Raw genomic sequence first — 17,612 nt, 5'->3', positions numbered from 1 at the left:
TTAAACTCAGACCCACCTGCCTCTGCCTCCACAGTGCTGGGATTAAAGGTGTGCGCTACCACATACCACCACCAGTCGAATTATAAAGAGAATGTTCCTCAGCTGGGCAGTGGTGGCACACACCTTTGATCCCAGCACTTGGGAGGCAGAGACAGGCGGATCTCTGAGTTTAAGGACAACCTGGTCTACAGATCAAGTCCTAGTACAGCTAGGGCTACAACCTGCCTTGAAAAATCAAAAAAGGAGAGAGAGAGAGAGAGAGAGAGAGAGAGAGAGAGAGAGGGAGGGAGGGAGGGAGGGAGGGAGGAGAGAGAGAGAGAGAGAAGAGAGAAGAGAAGAGAAAGAAAGAAAGAAAGAAAGAAAGAAAGAAAGAAAGAAAGAAAGAAAGAAAGAAAGAAAGAAAAGAAGAGAGAATATTTCTCTCCCTTTCCTTTGCCTCTTCTCTCTCTTCTCATAGGAGGGTGCAGACTGAACCCAGGGCCTCACACAGTTCCTATTAGGCAAGTGTCTTGTACTTATATATCTATACCTCAGCCAGAGAATGTGCTTTTCAAAACCATTACTGGTTTTGAAATACATTTCAAAGTAATGTTTGAATAAAACATTAAAATAAATGTCAACAAAAAGTAGTAATTTTCCTTTTAAACATACTGTACTGAGTGCAAAAAAGGTCACATGAAACTAAAAAGTTAATCTGGCTTCTTAGCATGAGGAGAAAAGAGAACAGCATTCATTTGTAAGTCAAATATGCAACAAAAAGGAAGCTCCAGTCAACCTCTCCCTTACCTTCTTCTCCTACTGCCATTGTTTGCTGATGGCCTTGTTATCTGAGTCGACACGATCTGACAGTGGACAGTTCCCATGAGGAGCATAAGGCACAACGGTCCAAGCACTTCACTCACGTTCACAATAGGCATCATGAGATACAACACGATCGCTATGACTGTAGAGGGTTGAAAATGCAAAGCCGTAAAAAGCATACTCTAGTAACTGTACATGCCACTTCCACAAGCTGTCGTTTCTAAAAGAACTAAGAAAAGTAAATAATTTCCTAGAATATCATGCACTTGGACACTAACTGAGTAAAAATTAAAGTCACAGATTGCTGGGTAAGTGAAAAACAACCTACTGGAAGTATTTTGCAAACTGGTAGCATCATAATCCAGACATCCCTAATGAGCTTCCACCACAGGATAACCAGATGCCACATGCTGCAGACAGTTTTAGGAGTTTTAAGATTTATTTTTACTTATTTGTAAGAAAGAGAGAAAGAGACTGTGTGTGTGTGTGTGTGTGTGTGTGTGTGTGTGTGTGTGTGTGTGTGTGTGTGTATGTCAGATCCCCCGAAGGTGGAGTTACAGGTAGTTGTGAGCTGCCCAACATGAGTGCTGGAAACTGAACCTGGTCCTCTGGAAGAGCAGCAAGTGCTCTTAACTGCTGAGTCATCTCTCCAGCTCCAAAGAAGACAGTTCTAAACAATATTCGATTCAAAGGAAACGTATTTCCCAAGGCCCAAGGATATCTGTAAAGCAACTACCAAAGCTGGGATTTGAACCCAGGAATTAACTACCATGCTATATTGTTTCTTTTTATTGTATATATGAGATTTTCAAATAAATAAAAATGAAAAATAGGGTAATATCAAAATTATCTATAGAACTTCCCACTACAGACAATTTTATAGTTCTAACCTTTAATGTATGGTAACTCTCATGTTACTGAGAGTTAGTTGCTGATGGAGAAGAAGTTAGCACTAACTCAATGGACAAAGATCCTTGTTGGATGAATCTTCTACAAATTCTGACCAAGGCTGAATTACAAAGAGAACCCTAACTCCAACATGCTAACAGCAGAGTATTCACTAACTACATCCCTGCTGATTTGTGAATACAGATAGATTCTCTATAAACTGTAGAAAGCAAGCACGATTCACATACAAAATGGAATTCATCCGGGCGTTCTTTAATCTCTGATTCTCTATTATTGAACATCTACTCTTCAGATGTGTCTCATGCTGGCTGCATACTGCTCAATGAGGTTTCAGGCCAGCTATCTGTGTTTGTCCACTCAGTTTACCCTGAGGCATGTTTCCATATGCTCTTCAGCCACACCTCATACTTCCCCTCTTACTCCTGCATCTTTTCTTCTTTCTCTCATCCCTATTACCATCCTCTTTTACTTTTTCATTGTAACCTTCCAGAGATTTAACAATTCATCCCTGCATCGGAGGGAAGAGGAAAGAGGTCTTAACTGGAGGAGGTGATAGACCACATGCAATATGAATGAGGGGAGGGGCTTAAAGGTTTGTGCAGTGGAGAGGTGAGAGGTGAGGGAAAGACAAGAGAGAGGATGTGGTGAAGTGGTGGTTTAACCAAAACTAAGTTTGCTGTGCTCCAGTGCATGGCCCCAGACCCAGGCAACAAAGGCAGTAATGACTGGATTGGATTCAGTGGGTTTTAAGAACAAAAAAAGAAAGACATGAAGTTGAAAGAGGGGGTAATCATTGAAGGGGGTCCAGAGGGAGTTGAACAAAGGGAGGAATAGGATCAAACTACATATGTATATGAAACTCTCAAATAAATAAAAATATTTTCTAATATTTATATAATATGTATTTATATTTGTATATTTATATTATATATATATATGGGCAAGTCTTAATTATATAAAATTAAACATGCACAACTATTATATGTGTATATATACCCACCAAAGAATTGGTTGGTTTTGGGGTTTTTTGTTTTTTTGATTTTTCGAGACAGGGTTTCTTTGTGTATCAGTCCCAGCCATGTGGAACTCGATTTGTAGCCCAGCCTGGTCTTGAACTCACTGAGATCCACCTGCCTCTGCCTCCCAAGTGCTGGGATTAAAGGCGTGCGCCACCACCGCCGGGCAAGAATTGTTTTAAAATAAATTTCTTTCTGACTTTTTTCTTTTCTTTTCCTTGGGTTTTTTAATTCTTTTTTTGGTTGTTTTGTTTTGTTTTGTTTTGCAGAGGGTGCTTTCTTTTGGAGGGTAGGGGTTATGATAGGGTCTCACCAGGTAACTATAGTTGGCTGGCCATGAACTCATAGAGATCCACCTGCTCCTTCCTCCTGAATGCTAGGATTAAAAGTATAGGTCACCATGCCTGGCTAAAAGAAGTTTTATATTTATTTAGTTAGTTGTATGTATGAATGTTTTATCTGCATGTTTTTGCCACATTATGCCTGCTGCCCACAAAGATGTGAATAGTTGTAAGCTGCCAGGTGGGTGCTGGGAATTGAACTAGTAATCTTAACCACTGAGTCAACTTTCCATCCCTTCTTTCTGATTACCAGTAAATGTTTGGTTTATATACTTATTTTATATACCTGTATATCCAGTATGGTGATTAGTTTTATATCAACTTGACAAAAGCTAGGGTTATCTGAAAGGAAGGAACCTCAATTAAGAAAATGCCCCCATAAGATCCTGCTGTAGGGCATTTTATTAGTGATTGATGGGGGAGAACCCAGCCCATTGTGAATGGTGACAACCCTGGGCCAGTGGTCCTGGGTTCTATAAGAAAGCAGGCTGAGAAAGCCATGGAGAGCAAGCCAGTAAGCAGCACCCCTCCATGACCTATGCATTAGCTTCTGTCTCCAGGTTCCTGCTCTGAGTTCCTGTCTTGACTTCCTTCAGTGATGGACTACAATGTGGACATGTAAGCTGAAATAAACCCTCTCCTCCCCAACCTGCTTTGGGTCATGGTGCTTCATTGCAGCAATAGGAACCCTAACTAAGGTTATGCCATCTATCCAGGGTGGCATAAAAAATTTCTGAAGGAAAAATAATTGCAAGTGGAAAAGGTTTAAAGGCCTGCTTTAAAGACTCAAATGAAAAGGTAAGAGTACAGTAAGTCTCCTTTAAGTATAGAAAACGTAATCATCATAGTTTATTCCATTCTTGAGTTACCTTGCATGAGGTAAAGCAGCAGCAACCAAACAAAGATTCTGAGAGAGGTAACCTGAATCCACCAACTGCTGAACAACGGAAAAAACACCACTCGAACGAGCCCCTTCCGAGTGAGAGATGTCCATGGAATCTCAGGCTTGGCTTTGGCAAATGTTGAGCCTTTAAATAATCAATAAAAGAAATAAACATTTATTAAAATGCATAAGAAACATGTATATGCACTGTACTGATGGCCATTTGTCACCTTACATTAGAATGGGGGGGGTGGGGTAAATCAGCACATGACCTGGTCAGCTAAGGTGCTGGCAAGACTTCTAAGATGCTCTCACCTCAGGCACAAGGACAGGTGCTCAAAACAAGTCAGGCTCACCTGAATGGCAAACAATACATTCTTCTTAATGATACAACAACAATCTCCAAAGCATCTCCCTTTCGCCTTTATTAAAACCATGCTAGTTACATAACCCCAAAGCATTACAGCAAAGAAAGTGCAAAACCTTGAATGATAATGGAGAAAGGTTACTTTTAAAAGTAATTATGCCACAATATATGGAAGATACCTAAAACTATTCTATGGCACCAGAATGAAATAACATAATAACAAACTAGGCGAGGTGAAATTCCTGCAATCCCAGTACTTGGGAAGTTGAGGTGGGAAGATTGAGCTTGAAGCTGTGTGTGGGGTGGGGTGGGGGAGACACAAAAAGGAGGGGAAGGGGAGAGCTGTGGGAGGAAGAAAGGGAAGGAGGAAGAGAGGAAAGGATGGGGTTGGGGAAGAGCACTAGTTTGGTTTCTATTGCTGTGAGGAAGCACTAACCAATAGCAACTTGGAGACGGAAGGGTTTCCTTCACCTTATCCCTTATAGTGCATCACTGAGGAAAGCTAACGCAGGAACTAAGGGCAGGAACCTGGAGGCAGGAACTGAAGCAGAGACCACAGAGGAGTGCTGCTTACTGGCTTGCTCCCTTGGCTGCTCAGCCTGCTTTCTGATACAGCCAGGACCACCTGCCCAGGGGTGGCATCTCTCAAGTGAGCTGAGCACTCCCACATCAATGATTAATCAAAAAATACCCCAAAGACATGCCCACAAGTCAATCTGATAGAGGGGTAACTCCTCAATTAAGGTTTCTTCTCAGGTGACTCTAGTTTGTCAAGTTGTGAGAGAAAAGAAAAAGAATGAAAATATGTAGTATGTATATAAAAAAACCAAGTCAATTTTCCAACTCACCTCTGATTAAGTCAACATCAATCAAGTCTGGCTTTATGTGGCCCATTTTTTTTGGTTTGTTTTTGAAGCCCTATGATAAAACAAAACAAAAACAGAAATGAATCAAGAAGAACAGTTTTTTTAAGAGTAAAAGATAAACTGTCTTCTTCCTTTTGTATGGTGACTACCAACCTTGTGAGCATCTGCCACTGTTACATCTCCTAATCGGGTGCTCTTCATAGAGTCCTATTCCTTGGAGAAACTCAAGCTGTGTGCTGTAATTATCTACGTGTGCACACTGTCATTTGTTTTTAATTTGTCAAAGTACAGCTTATAGACTCAGAGCTTCGGCTTCATGGTTGAATATGAGTTAAGGCTGGACATCTCCTTTACAAAACCGCCAAGTGTCAATAATCAGGGGTGGTTTACCTGGAGTCTCAAAGAATCCTCCAAAATTTTCCTTGCTTGGGAGTTACAGGCTGGAAGATCCTGGGTGGGAGTTTGCAGATTAAGCTAAAGGGTTTTATTATCTTGATTTATAGTTAACCCTTTATCTAACCTGAAGACTCTCCAATGCACTTTATCCAAGGTAACATCCCAAGCTTCCTACCTAAGGGCATTGTTATCTATTAAGGTGCTGGGTGATGGAAGTCTAACTTTTCTGCATGCAAACTCTACCCAATTCCTATTTTTCTGAGACCCAGAGTTCATCTCTGCCTCAAAAAAATCATGTGCATCCAAGGCACCAGTCTCTCAGGAAGCTGCTGGGCAAGCTTCCACTCATCATTCTTCTCTGAGATCCAGATACTCCTGGAATTTATCATCTGCTAAGAGGTTCCTCTTCACCTATTTCTTAATATTGTGATGTATCCATTTGAGAAAACCCCTGTATGTATCTACTTAATGTAATTTAGCCATGAATATTTTTTCAGAGAATTAAATAAAAAGCTTTCTTGGGCCTTGGTCTTCTATCATTTCATATTAAAGTAGCTTAATCTGCAGTGTTACTATATGTTAGTCCACTTACCTAAGATCAATGTAAGAATTTTTGTTGCATCCTCAAGTTTCTAATAGTTCTAAAATTGACCATTGTTGCTTCAAAGACATGGCATTTCCTATTTTGTTGTTTTTAGAAGAAAAAGTAAGAATCTGAAAGTCACAATAATCTTGCCATAGAGTGTATATTTATGAAATTATCTTTTGATTTTCCTTCAAACTTTGGTTTGTCTAACTTGCTATTAATCTTTTAAGAGATAAATTTAGGTAGAATAATAAATAGCTCAGTGGACTAAGTGTTTGCCACGCAAGTGTGAGAATCTAGTAATTCAGAACTCTAGAACCAATGGAAAGCCACATGCAGAACACACCTGTATAACCCCAACACTCCTATGGTGAGGTAGGAGGCAGAGACAGGACATTCCTAGCTTACAGGCCCACTGCCTGGCATACACATGACTAACAAGAAACCTTGTTTCAAACAAAGTGAAAGTCAAGGACTGATTCTTGAGGTTGTACTTTGACCTCCACACACATGCTCTTTCAGGTCACCAGGCTTTAGTTCCCAGCACCCACATGGCAGCAACCATCCACAACTCCAGTTCCAGGGAATCCAGCACTCTCCTGTGGTTTCCAAGGACAGACACGGCATGTATGTGGTTTACAGATATATATGCAGGCATGATACTCATACACAAAATAAAACTTTAAGAGAGAAAGAGAGGAATTTTAATTTCAAACTCAACTAAAACTTGTAGAAGCTACTTCTTAAGTTTTGAAATCAGATGTTTAACTACCAAAGTTAGTGTAAAAGGTTAAGCACATTTGCTCTGCAAGCAGAAGGACCTGAGTTTGAGTCTCCAGCTACTATATAAAAGCTAGGCATGGCTGCAGGTGCCTGTAACCCCAGCATCAGGAGAGACAGATTCCGAGAGCTCAGCAGCCAACCTACCTGGCCTATATAACAAAGTTCCAGTACAATGAGAGACCTTTCTCAAGATGGTAAGTCAGAGAATAAGAGCAAGCCGTCTAAATTCCTGCTGGGGTCTCCTGATGCACACATGAATACAACATACCCACAGTCATATGTATGCAAAACACACACACACACAGACACACACACACACAAAGTTAATATAAAATCTCAAGGTTACAGTAATAGAAGCAGTTATCTTTGGCTCTTTTTAACTAAATTGATGGGGTCAAACAATTTAAGTGAACCCTACATCTCAATTCAACTACAGGCTATAGATACCACATACAGAAAAATTCCCTAAGACCCTAAATTACAATAAAATTATATGGTAATTTAAGAGAAAAAAAACTCCAAAGAAGCATGTATACTATATACACATACACACATATATACATATATATGTATGTAGTATGTAGTACATATATATGTATATATACATGTGTATATATGCTTGTCATAAAACATTATATTCAAATTCAAAAGTTAACAATTTCAAAATAAAAATATTACTGTATTTTACTCTAATAGAAATAGGCCTTGTAGCCATCCCACTCATGGGAGCTTCAAGTCTTTGTTCTCTTCATTCTTTACCTATTATGTTAGAGAAATATGATTAGCATTAAGAAGAGAACTATGTAACCCTCCCTCACCACTTAGCCAATAAATACTTAACATGCATCTTCCATGTTAGGCATTCTACCTGGATAGACATAAAGTAAAAAGTGAGTCAGTACAGGGTCTGTCTTCAAAGAATGTATACTACAGAAGAGAAGATGGACTATAAGGCAATGTATAAGGGTCTCTCAGGAACAAGCCCCTGAACTCCTCTATCATTTTTCTTGCCTAAGGGGAAAGAAGTCATTAATAAATTCATGACCACTGCTCTTAATGGAAATAAACAACACACTGGGCACAGTGGCCCACACTCGGAATCGCAGCACTTAGGAGGCTAAGACAGAAGGAAAACCTTGAGTTTGAGACTTGCCTGAAGTGCCACATAACAAAACTATTTCAAAACAAGTTACAAGTTACGATATATTTTAATATATGTTGAACAGAAGGACCATAAAAACAAAAACCCTATACCATCTTTTTGCTGAAAACCTTTCTGCTATATCCTATAGGCTGTACAGCATGTGTAAGAGGAACATGTATCTGACAGGGCAACCCACAGAGACAGCTGATTCGAGCTCGTGGGAGCTTGGGGACTCTAGACCGACTTAGGCCCTCTGCATGTGGGTGACAGTTGTGTAGCTTGGTCTATTTATGGCCCCTAGCAGTGGTACCAGGAACTGTCCCTGGTGCATGAGCTGGCTTTTTGGAACCTACTTCCTATGATGGAATGCCTTGCTCAGCCTTGATGCAGCGGGGGAAGAGCTTGGTCCTGCCTCAATTTGGTGTGCCATGCTTTGTTGACTCCTATGGGAGGTCTGCCGCTTTCTGAGGAGTGGACTGGGGAGGCAAGGGTGGAGAGGAGGTGGGGAAACTGTGGTTGGCATTTAAAATAAAGAAAAAAATTTAAAGAAAAAGAAGCACACGTGTCAGGCACTTTACAAACACTTCAAATAGCTGTTCTGTGAGACTGAAAACTTTATTGTCCTCATTTTATAGCTAAAGAAACCAAGACCCAGAGATCCAAACCAAGTTTGGATCTCTCAGTCTTCATCATTATACATCCTTGCTCTTGCTACATGAAACCAAATGCATCCGACAGCAAAAGGAGTTTTTGTTGGAGATCAAACAATATGGCCTGACCTGGAAAGCTTTAATGAGTAAACCCTGGGGGCTTTTAGTGATTTCCTCATTTGTTCCACACAATCTCTATCCTAGCAAGGAAAGACTGCAGGATGGAAGAGGGACACTCCTGCAGTGTTCCAGTGTGCCACTCCTGTGTGGCAGCCTAGACCTCTGCAGAGTCCTCTCCCATAGTAAGCTCCTAACAAAACTGTGATACCATGCCACAAGTTTGTAAGCACCTTACAAAAAACCCTGAGTAGGTTACTGCAACTGGGACAAAACCTCTGACATATCACCTTAAGGAAAGGATAAAACACACTGGATGTAACTGCTACAACATCAGTGGACTGTGTGTGTAACCGTGAATAAAAACAGTAAGTGAAGCCCTGTAATTTCTCCCTATTTCATTTTATTGACACTAAAAGAGTAAAACTACAATAAAGTCAGGCACAAAAGGGGAAGCAACTTTTGACTTCCTAGGACACACTGTGCACACTGTGGTTTGAATCTGAGATACTCCCCCATGTGCTTATGTTGAACATTTTTTCACCTGCTAGTGGCAATGTTTGGGGAAGTTGTGGCAACTTTAGGTGGGGCCTCAACATAGTATGTCTTTAGTGATGTGCCATGGAAGGTTATACCTGCTCCCAACTTTCTTCCTTATTCTCTGCTTCCTGTCCACAAGGCGAGTCCTCGCCTCCACATACTCCTGTTTCCATGATATTGAACTTTACAAGGAGCCCAAAAAATGGAACCAAAGGATCATGAGCAAAATAAATCATTCCTTTTTGTTGTTGTTGTTGCTTTATCAGAGACTGTGTTAAAGAGATGAGAAAATAACAACAACAGAGGGCATGTTGTCAACAACAAAAAGCAACGACAGCGCAAATAGCACTGAAGGACATGTATTAACATACACCTACCTCAATTCTCAGAAGTAGGGAAAGTCAGAGAAAGAGTTCTCAAGGAAAGTAATACCTGGGACACAAACTCAGGACTTCAGACCAGGTGACAGGAGCCTTTATCTGCTGAGCCACCTTACTGGCTCCACTTCTTGAGTTTCTATTGCTTAGAGATCTGGTAGCAACTTTTCTACTAAATTTATTCTGAGCAATTTTTCTTGCTCTTTTATGTGTGAGCAAGTGCTCTATCACTGAGCAACATACAACCCTGCCCCACATTTTCATCTAAAACATCTTTTTGGTTATATTTTAAAGACTTTCTAAAGTTGGTAGATAAAACTTTGAATTGTTTTTACAAGTGTTCTACTTTTAAAGTGGGATGGTGGATATATGATAGGTAAGCCTTCTCCTTAAGGATGACAAGTAAACATGTTTTGAAGGATATATATGTATAGATGGTCCCCAACTTAAGACTGTTCAATTTAAGTATTGTCATCTTTACAACAATGGGAAAACAATATGTCCTCCACAGAAGCCATACTTCAAATCTGAATTCTGATCTCTTCGCAGGCTAACAATATACAGTACAATGCTGTCTCATGACAGGGGTAGTAACAGCTCCCAGTTACCATAACATCACCAGGGTAAACAGTCCACACCCTGCTATGGTCAGTATTGCTAAGCTTGGCACTCAGGCTAGGTGCATTAACTTCTGATGGTATTTTCAGTTTATAGTAGTCTGTCAAGAGCTATTATATTTATTGTGGAATGAATTAACTATTCATTATTAGGTCATATGGTTACCATTTTTGTGGGACAAACACTATATTCACTCAGAATTTCTCAAGAATATATGAACTATAATCAGCATGTTATATGATACATCTCTTGATTGTAAGTTCAAGGCCAGCTTGGGCTATATAGTGAGGCCTTGCTGGCCTTGAACTTACAATCCTCCTGTCTTAGGCTCCTGAGTACTGGAATTACAGGCATACACCACTATATATTTATAATTTTTCTTTCATAGATGTGTTTCTAAGAAGCTTTTGCCCATTTAAAGGTGACAAGATTTCCTACATTTTCTTCTAAAAATCTATAGTTTATTTTCATTTTTAAATGAATGAGGCAATTTATTAATCCAGCATCCTTTGTTCTAATTAATGCTTCTTACTGACAGCTGTCACCTGTCCAGCGATCCTGTCCAGATCTCTCTGTCCTTGAGGTGTTATCTTGTGGCACCCATCTTTGTCCATCTGTACCATTTTCAGCCTTTCCAGGGCGTTGAGGACCCAGCAGGCCACATTCTTGGAGCCTCAGGATCAGTGGCTAAGCCTGACAGTTTCTCTCCTGCCCCCTGTGGATCTTGGTCATAGAGCTAATCCTAGCACCACAGCAAAGGTGCAGATGCTGTGCTGTGGAAAGAGCTATTGTGTAGAAGCAGTTCTCATCACAGGGAGCAAGCTCTTTATGTTTGGCCAGCTTGACTGTGTCCACCCATTCAGGGACTCTCAGCTTCCTGGACTTTCTGAAGGCTGCCAGAGCTCTGACAAACTTGCTGCTGGTTAACATCGTTTATAGTAACTCCAGGCATCACACCACCCCCAAGCTGCCAGCTAGGGGAAGGGAATGACAGGGCTGCCTAGGCACATGAGTTGAGAGTCTAGTTTAATTTCTTATAATTAAATCTATAATCAATTTTTTGTTATATAAAGAAATAAAAGATCATGTTTACAGTTTATAACCAACCATTTCAGCACTGTTGACTGAAAAGGTCATCATTTCCTTATTGAATTTTCTGCACTGTCCTCGTTAGCTTCAGCTGTCAACTTGACCCAGTCTAGAGTCACCTGAGGAAGCATCACCTGAGAGACCGGCCAGGGATCTGTGGCCCTCTCTGTTTTAACTGATGACTAATGTGGGAGGAGAGTCCAGCAGGCTGTGCCGTTCCTGGGCAGGTGGAGCTGGAGCTTTTCAAGAAAGTGTGCATGAGCCTGTGAGCAAGCCGACAAGCAGAAAGCAGTGCTCCTCACAGCTCCTGGGCTGTGCTCCTGCCCTGACTTTCCTCAGTGATGATCTGAAGTATAAGCCAAATAAACTGTTTTCTCTTCATGTTGCTTTGGGTAAGTGTTTTTATCACAACAACAGAAAGAAAACTAGGATGGGCATCTTTATTAAAATCAAATTTATAGCAAAGCATGGTTAGTGTATCTGTCCCATCGTTGACAAGGGTAAGGCCAGAGGATAGTGAATTCAAAGGCGGCTGAAACTACCTAGAGAGCCCCCTGCCTGCCTGGGTTACATAGTAAGACTCTGTCTCAGAAGATGAAAATCATTCCAATAATGTGGTAAGGAGGGGCTGGAGAGATGGCTCAGTGTTAGGAGCACTTCCAGCTCTTGCAGAGGACTCAGTTTCCAACACCCATGGTGGCCCACAACCATCTGTAACTCCAGTTCCAAGGGATCCAAAGCCGCCTTCTGACTTCTGTGGGCACAATGCACACATGTAGTACACATACATAGAAGTGGGCAAAACACCCACACATGAAAAAATAACTCTAAAAATTTTTTAATTAAGCCGGGCAGTGGTGGCGCACGCCTTTAATCCCAGCACTCGGGAGGCAGAGCCAGTCGGATCTCTGTGAGTTCGAGGCCAGCCTGGGCTACCAAGTGAGTTCCAGGAAAGGCGCAAAGCTACACAGAGAAACCCTATCTCGAAAAACCAAAAAAAAAAAAAAAAAAATTTAATTAAACAAGAGGTATGGATTTATTTCTAGATTTTTCTATCCCATCTATCAATCATACAAATACAATACTATTTCCCTATTTTGTTTACATACTAAATTTTAAGATCACATTATATAAGCCTTCCAACTAACTTTATAAAATTTATTTTTAATATTTCATTCTTTGCAATCCATACTAATTTCAGAGCTAACTTATTATTAGTTCCTACCAAAAAAAGGCTGGCTGGAATCCTGAAGGCATATTATTAAATATACTGGGAGATAACTGATATTTAAACAATACTGAATCTTCTAGATCATAAACGAGACATGTTGCTTCCTAACACCTCTGGAAAACATTGTGTAGTTTTAGCATACAAGTCTTACACTTTCTATGAAAAATTCACACCTAAAATTTTTTATCTTTTATACTATACTGATTAGAATTATTTGTTTTATTTACTTATTTCTGTACATGTGTGTATGTCCTTGTGTGCAAACCTTTGGCCAGAAGAGCGCATGAGATCCCTCAGAGCTAGAGCAACAGACACTGTTTGCTGGACTTGTCATGTGAGTGGTAAGAATCCAAACTCTAGCTCTTCCTGACTGCACAAAAGCACACTTAACTGCTAAGTCATCTCTGCAGCCCACTTCCTTTGGTTTTTCTGATACAGGATCTTACAGTCTGCAGCACAAGCTGGCCTTGAACTCATGGCAATCCTCCTGCTTTTGCCCCTCAAATGCTGGGATACTTTCTTAATTATACTTGCAGTTTACCATAGCTAATACATAGAAACTCAAGTGATTTTTGCACACTAACCTTAGATCCAAAGACCTTGCCAAACTTATCTGTTAGTAATTTTTTGTAAATTCCCTAGATTAGATAAAAGTAGAGAAATCAGGTATTCTTGGTTTTTTCTTGACTATGGGGAAAACAGTTTTTAATCCATTAAGGGTGACATTTGCTGTAGGCTTTTCTCCAGCCTTTAATAAGTTAGGGGACCTACATTCATCTCTTACTTCATCACTATAAATTTACAAATGCGTAACATTTTGTCAAGTGTTTTTACTGTGTCTACTGAGTAAATCATATGGTTTGGGTCTTTATTCCATTAGTCACTGTAAAATAGTACTGTGATCTGATATACTAATTTTTTTTTGTTTTCATTTTCAATTTTTCCTTTTTTATTTTTAATTTAGCTTTTTTGTTTGTTTAATCTAACTAAGTACCTTTTTAAAAAAAAAAAATCATAGTTTTTTTCACATTATCCTAATCACAAAACCCATGAAAGTAGGAACTGCTTATCTTTTTCAGGACATTAAAACATTTTTTAAGGTTTTTTTTTTTTTCATTCAATGTTTTGACCATATTTTCCTCTTCTCCAACTCTTCCCAGATCCTACCCCACCCACCCAATCTCCTGTGCTTTCTCTCAAAATACACACACACACACACACACACACACACACACACACACACATACACACACACGTTAACAAGGAACTCTGACAGAGTGCACTAAAAGGCATATGGTAAGATGCACAGAAAAAAGAATTAAGAAAATCTAAATTGGTTGGGGGGAGATTTCTTACTCTGCAGCAAAAGGTAAAATCCTTTTAAGGACCAGGAAACCAAAACCCAGACAAAAGCACATGGACCTGTTAAGGATCACAATGTTAGAGGTCACTAAACAATATCTGATTTCCCGAATTCACAGAAGAATACGTAGACAAGATTTAGACAGTTAGAAATGAAATTTGGAGATTTATCTGAACCCCATGTTCCATTAATATAAGGGAGGGCTGTAGGAAATTGTGAAGTTAGTTGTGTACTGAGTAGCTCAAACAGCTTTTTAGGTGATTGGCTTATAAAGAAATGCACAGATAATGGTTAAATATATCCCACCAAAGATTCAGAGGTCTAGTCTGATCAGTGTAACTTAAATAAGTAGAACACTCTTGGTTGTACTTACCCATGCTTTTAAAGTGATAATAAAGGTCTGCAACAGATCTTTTCAAAAAAGTCCCAAACCAAGAATGTACTGGCATTTATGAACGCTTTCCAAGGAAGTGAGACCCTAGATCTAGATTTATATTCTTTTCTTCGGGCTTTTCCTCAAAAAAATCAAATTACAACTGGCTACCCAGCAAATGCTCAATGACTAATTTGTACCAACACCAGTATTTCTCGTTCCCGTTTGGTGAATTAGATACTAAAATTTAACCCTCCCTTCTACTATTACAAATTAACCAGCTGGCATTCTGAATTACACAGTAGTTCTCGGTTGTTTGGTTATCATGAAGAAACCGAAAACTGTGCTCAGTTCTAAGGATAATGCACAAAGAAGCTTAAGAACCTGAAAAACTTGAAGGCTCGCCTCTACACCAGTAACTGAAAAAAAAAAAAAAAAAAGTGGCCAAAGGCTAGATGTAGGCCAAATAAGAATTTTATTTGATTAGTACAGTGGTGATGATTGTATTAAGGAGGAGGAGGAAGATGGAGAGAAAAGAGGAAGAGAGGAAGAGAACTACCACCCTCTTAAAAAATGTGGATATTTCTTTGTAAAAACTATGTACTTCCAGCTTCTAATAAAAGTCTGGCAATACTGGATCTGAACTGTCATATGGTATGTATGACAAGAGGTAAGAAAACATATTCCTATTTACCTGGGACATTTGCTACTGAAGCCACATATCAACTGTCCGTTATCATTATCCATGCACTACTGTTTTTCTTATAAAATTCAAAGAATAAAAGAATGCACAGTTGGTGGATAAGTGCATATTCTTTAAAAAGTATGATCCACTCTTCTCTTTAAAGCAGTAACAAAGCTAGAATCAAAGAAATCAATTTACCTTAATCTGAGTCTGTTCGATTGACTTTTCCCATATCTGCTGATCATATGCTCCAATCTGAAATAAGGAGCAGGCTATTTAAATGATGCAAAGGCAATCTCTGTATCTAAGTCAAACCTCACAGAGCCATGAGTCTATTAAATATGTTGTCCGGAAAATGTATTTCTCACATAGTAAATTCATACTTTCCAGGGCTATTTCCAAAAACAAAACAAAGGACTGGGTCTAGAAAGTAAAAGGGCAACACCCCAAATATTTTAAAGATCACCTAAAAGCTATTTCCACTCCCTAAGAAAAAAATCAATAGGAGTACCAGAGAGGAATAAAAGGTAAGGACAGCTCAATCAGATGGTAACAGCAATCTGAGCCATGCAGATAAGAGTTTCATTCTTTGTCATTATAAAAAAAAATTTAAGTTTGATAATTTGAAAAGCAAAGCATTGCAGTAGTTTGTGTATGCAGCCTGGAGAAAGGTGACTTACAGCTCACAACCTGGAAGCCGAAACTGGGTTTATAATGACTCTGCACATCAATTTTTTTCAGTTATGTGGAGATATTATATAAGAATATTTGATATTACCAAACTTAAGGAAAGTAACACTATTATTTGTGGGAGTTTTTCTGCAGAAGTACTGTTTACAAAATAATAATAATAATAATAATAATAATAATAATAATAATATTGCTGTTACCTTCTTCTGATACCACGATATGGCATCTCTCTCATTTGAGGCCATCTGTGTCTCCAGCCAGAGAGTGGGATTTCACTGAAAACGAAGGAAATGCCTCAGTAAGTCTAGTTGTTGAAGGCTATTGTCCCGTTTGGGGTATGACTTAAAATCTGCTTCTCTCAGCCTCTCCATGAGCTGCTCTTTCTCCGGCTGTTGGCCGGGAAGAAAAAGAAGAGGAGGAGGGTGAGGGGGAATGGGCGCAGCGGAGACGGAGAAGCCTCTGCACCACCCGGTGCAAGTGTGGATGCGGGGACAGCGAGGACCCGAGCCGGCCTCCCGCGCCCTCCGCCTTCCCGCAGCCGGCTCACCTGGTGCCCGCTGCCGGGCAGGCTGCCGGCCGGGCCCCGGCTCCTCAGTGATCCCGGCCGGGCCGGGAGGCCGGGGGCGAGGCGGCGGGCCCGGCAGGCCGCATCTTCCCCCAGAGGCCCGGACGCCGGCGGGGCCGTTACCATGGAGACCGCGGCGGCCAGCCCAGCCCCTGAGGCAGCCGGGCGCCCGGAGGGAGCGCAGCCTGCCGCCGCAGACGCCCGACCTAGTCAGCCACCGAACGGGCCATGGGAGAAGCCAGGAACCAACTGGGAAGTGGGGGGAAGGCAGCGGGCAGGGTGCCTTCTCCAGCCACCTCGGCACCCGCAAGGGCTGGAGGCCCCGGCAGCGGGCCCCGGGCCGGAGCGGCGGCGCGCGTCGTCCGTGAGGGACTGGCGGCGGCTCGACGAGCTCTGGGTGCGATCAGCCGCTTCCGCCTTCCGGCTCCGCCCCCGGCCGCCTGCCCGCCGCTTTGGCCTCCTTGAGGTGGAGGCGGCCGGCCGCGCCGCCAGGAACCCTAGACGCTTAACGGAAAATCACCTCAGAGACGGCCCTCCCGGCACCCATCGATCCCGGGAGGCTGGTCCCGATAGTCCAGAGGTCCCGGTGCGGGTCTGTGGCGTTTAGTGTGGTGTTACTTCATATCCGTGGCCCTTTGGGGGGGACGCGGTCAGAAAGCAGTGGGGGGCACGAGCCCTCCGCACGAGTCCTCCGTTCCTGTGGATGGCAAATGCTTGTGAATTGGCGCGGCCTGGAACGCGGGCGGCCGGCCTGGGTCAGCGATCCCCTTCCCTCGGCTCTCAGCCGCTCCGACTTCGGCTTTCTGGTGCCCACCCGAGCCTAGGAGAGGATGCTCAGGGCTCGGACCGCACCGGGGCTTTCCCCACGTCGGTGGAAATGGCTGTCGAGGCTGCTGTTAGTGATTCCAGCAGAGGTCAGGAGGAAGGGCAGCTGCACTCGGATGTGCCCATCTCAATGTATGCCCACGGGGTTTCTAAGCTGCTCTCTTTTCTGTACTTTTTGTGCACCATTAATGGCTTCTTCCCGGAGGCCATTGTCTTTCACTTACTTAAAGCTGTGTCCGTTCTTGCCATGGGCACAAAGCACAAAGGTGATGTAAGGCTAGTAATAATAGATAAAGGCTGTCACTTGCGACTAATGCGGCAGTCTCCACCCTACAGGCCTTCTTGTAAGTCATTAAAACTGTATCAAATGCAAGTTTTCCATAATGCAAACCTACTA

At 41.6% G+C, this 17,612-nt stretch overlaps 1 protein-coding gene and 1 pseudogene across 9 annotated transcripts in view; both read right to left on the bottom strand.

Moving 5' to 3' along the window:
• Phtf1 (putative homeodomain transcription factor 1) overlaps positions 1-17,026 on the bottom strand; it is a 39,950-nt gene extending 22,924 nt beyond the window's left edge. For 2 of the 9 annotated variants that reach the window (XM_037206959.1, XM_037206960.1), the window contains exons 1-6: positions 16,911-17,002; positions 16,026-16,100; positions 15,334-15,390; positions 5,166-5,235; positions 3,937-4,095; positions 787-943 (exon numbers count right to left, since the gene is read on the bottom strand). In XM_037206959.1, coding sequence (XP_037062854.1) covers positions 787-943; positions 3,937-4,095; positions 5,166-5,235; positions 15,334-15,390; positions 16,026-16,070 — 488 coding nt within the window. In that variant the 5' untranslated portion in view covers positions 16,071-16,100; positions 16,911-17,002. Of the gene's footprint in view, positions 1-786; positions 944-3,936; positions 4,096-4,265; positions 4,307-5,165; positions 5,236-15,333; positions 15,391-16,025; positions 16,101-16,372; positions 16,887-16,910 lie in introns of those variants that run through there. The other 7 variants (XM_028859348.2, XM_028859352.2, XM_028859350.2 and 4 more) reach the window with 6 other exon arrangements.
• Positions 10,716-12,172, bottom strand: LOC114684779 (annotated as a pseudogene).
• Positions 17,027-17,612: the final 586 nt, after the last annotated feature.

This window comes from Peromyscus leucopus, chromosome 6 (genome assembly GCF_004664715.2).
Source record: "Peromyscus leucopus breed LL Stock chromosome 6, UCI_PerLeu_2.1, whole genome shotgun sequence".
Classification (NCBI taxonomy): domain Eukaryota; kingdom Metazoa; phylum Chordata; class Mammalia; order Rodentia; family Cricetidae; genus Peromyscus; species Peromyscus leucopus.
The sequence above is the reverse complement of the archived record's forward strand: the minus strand, read 5'-3'. Positions and strand labels throughout refer to the sequence as shown.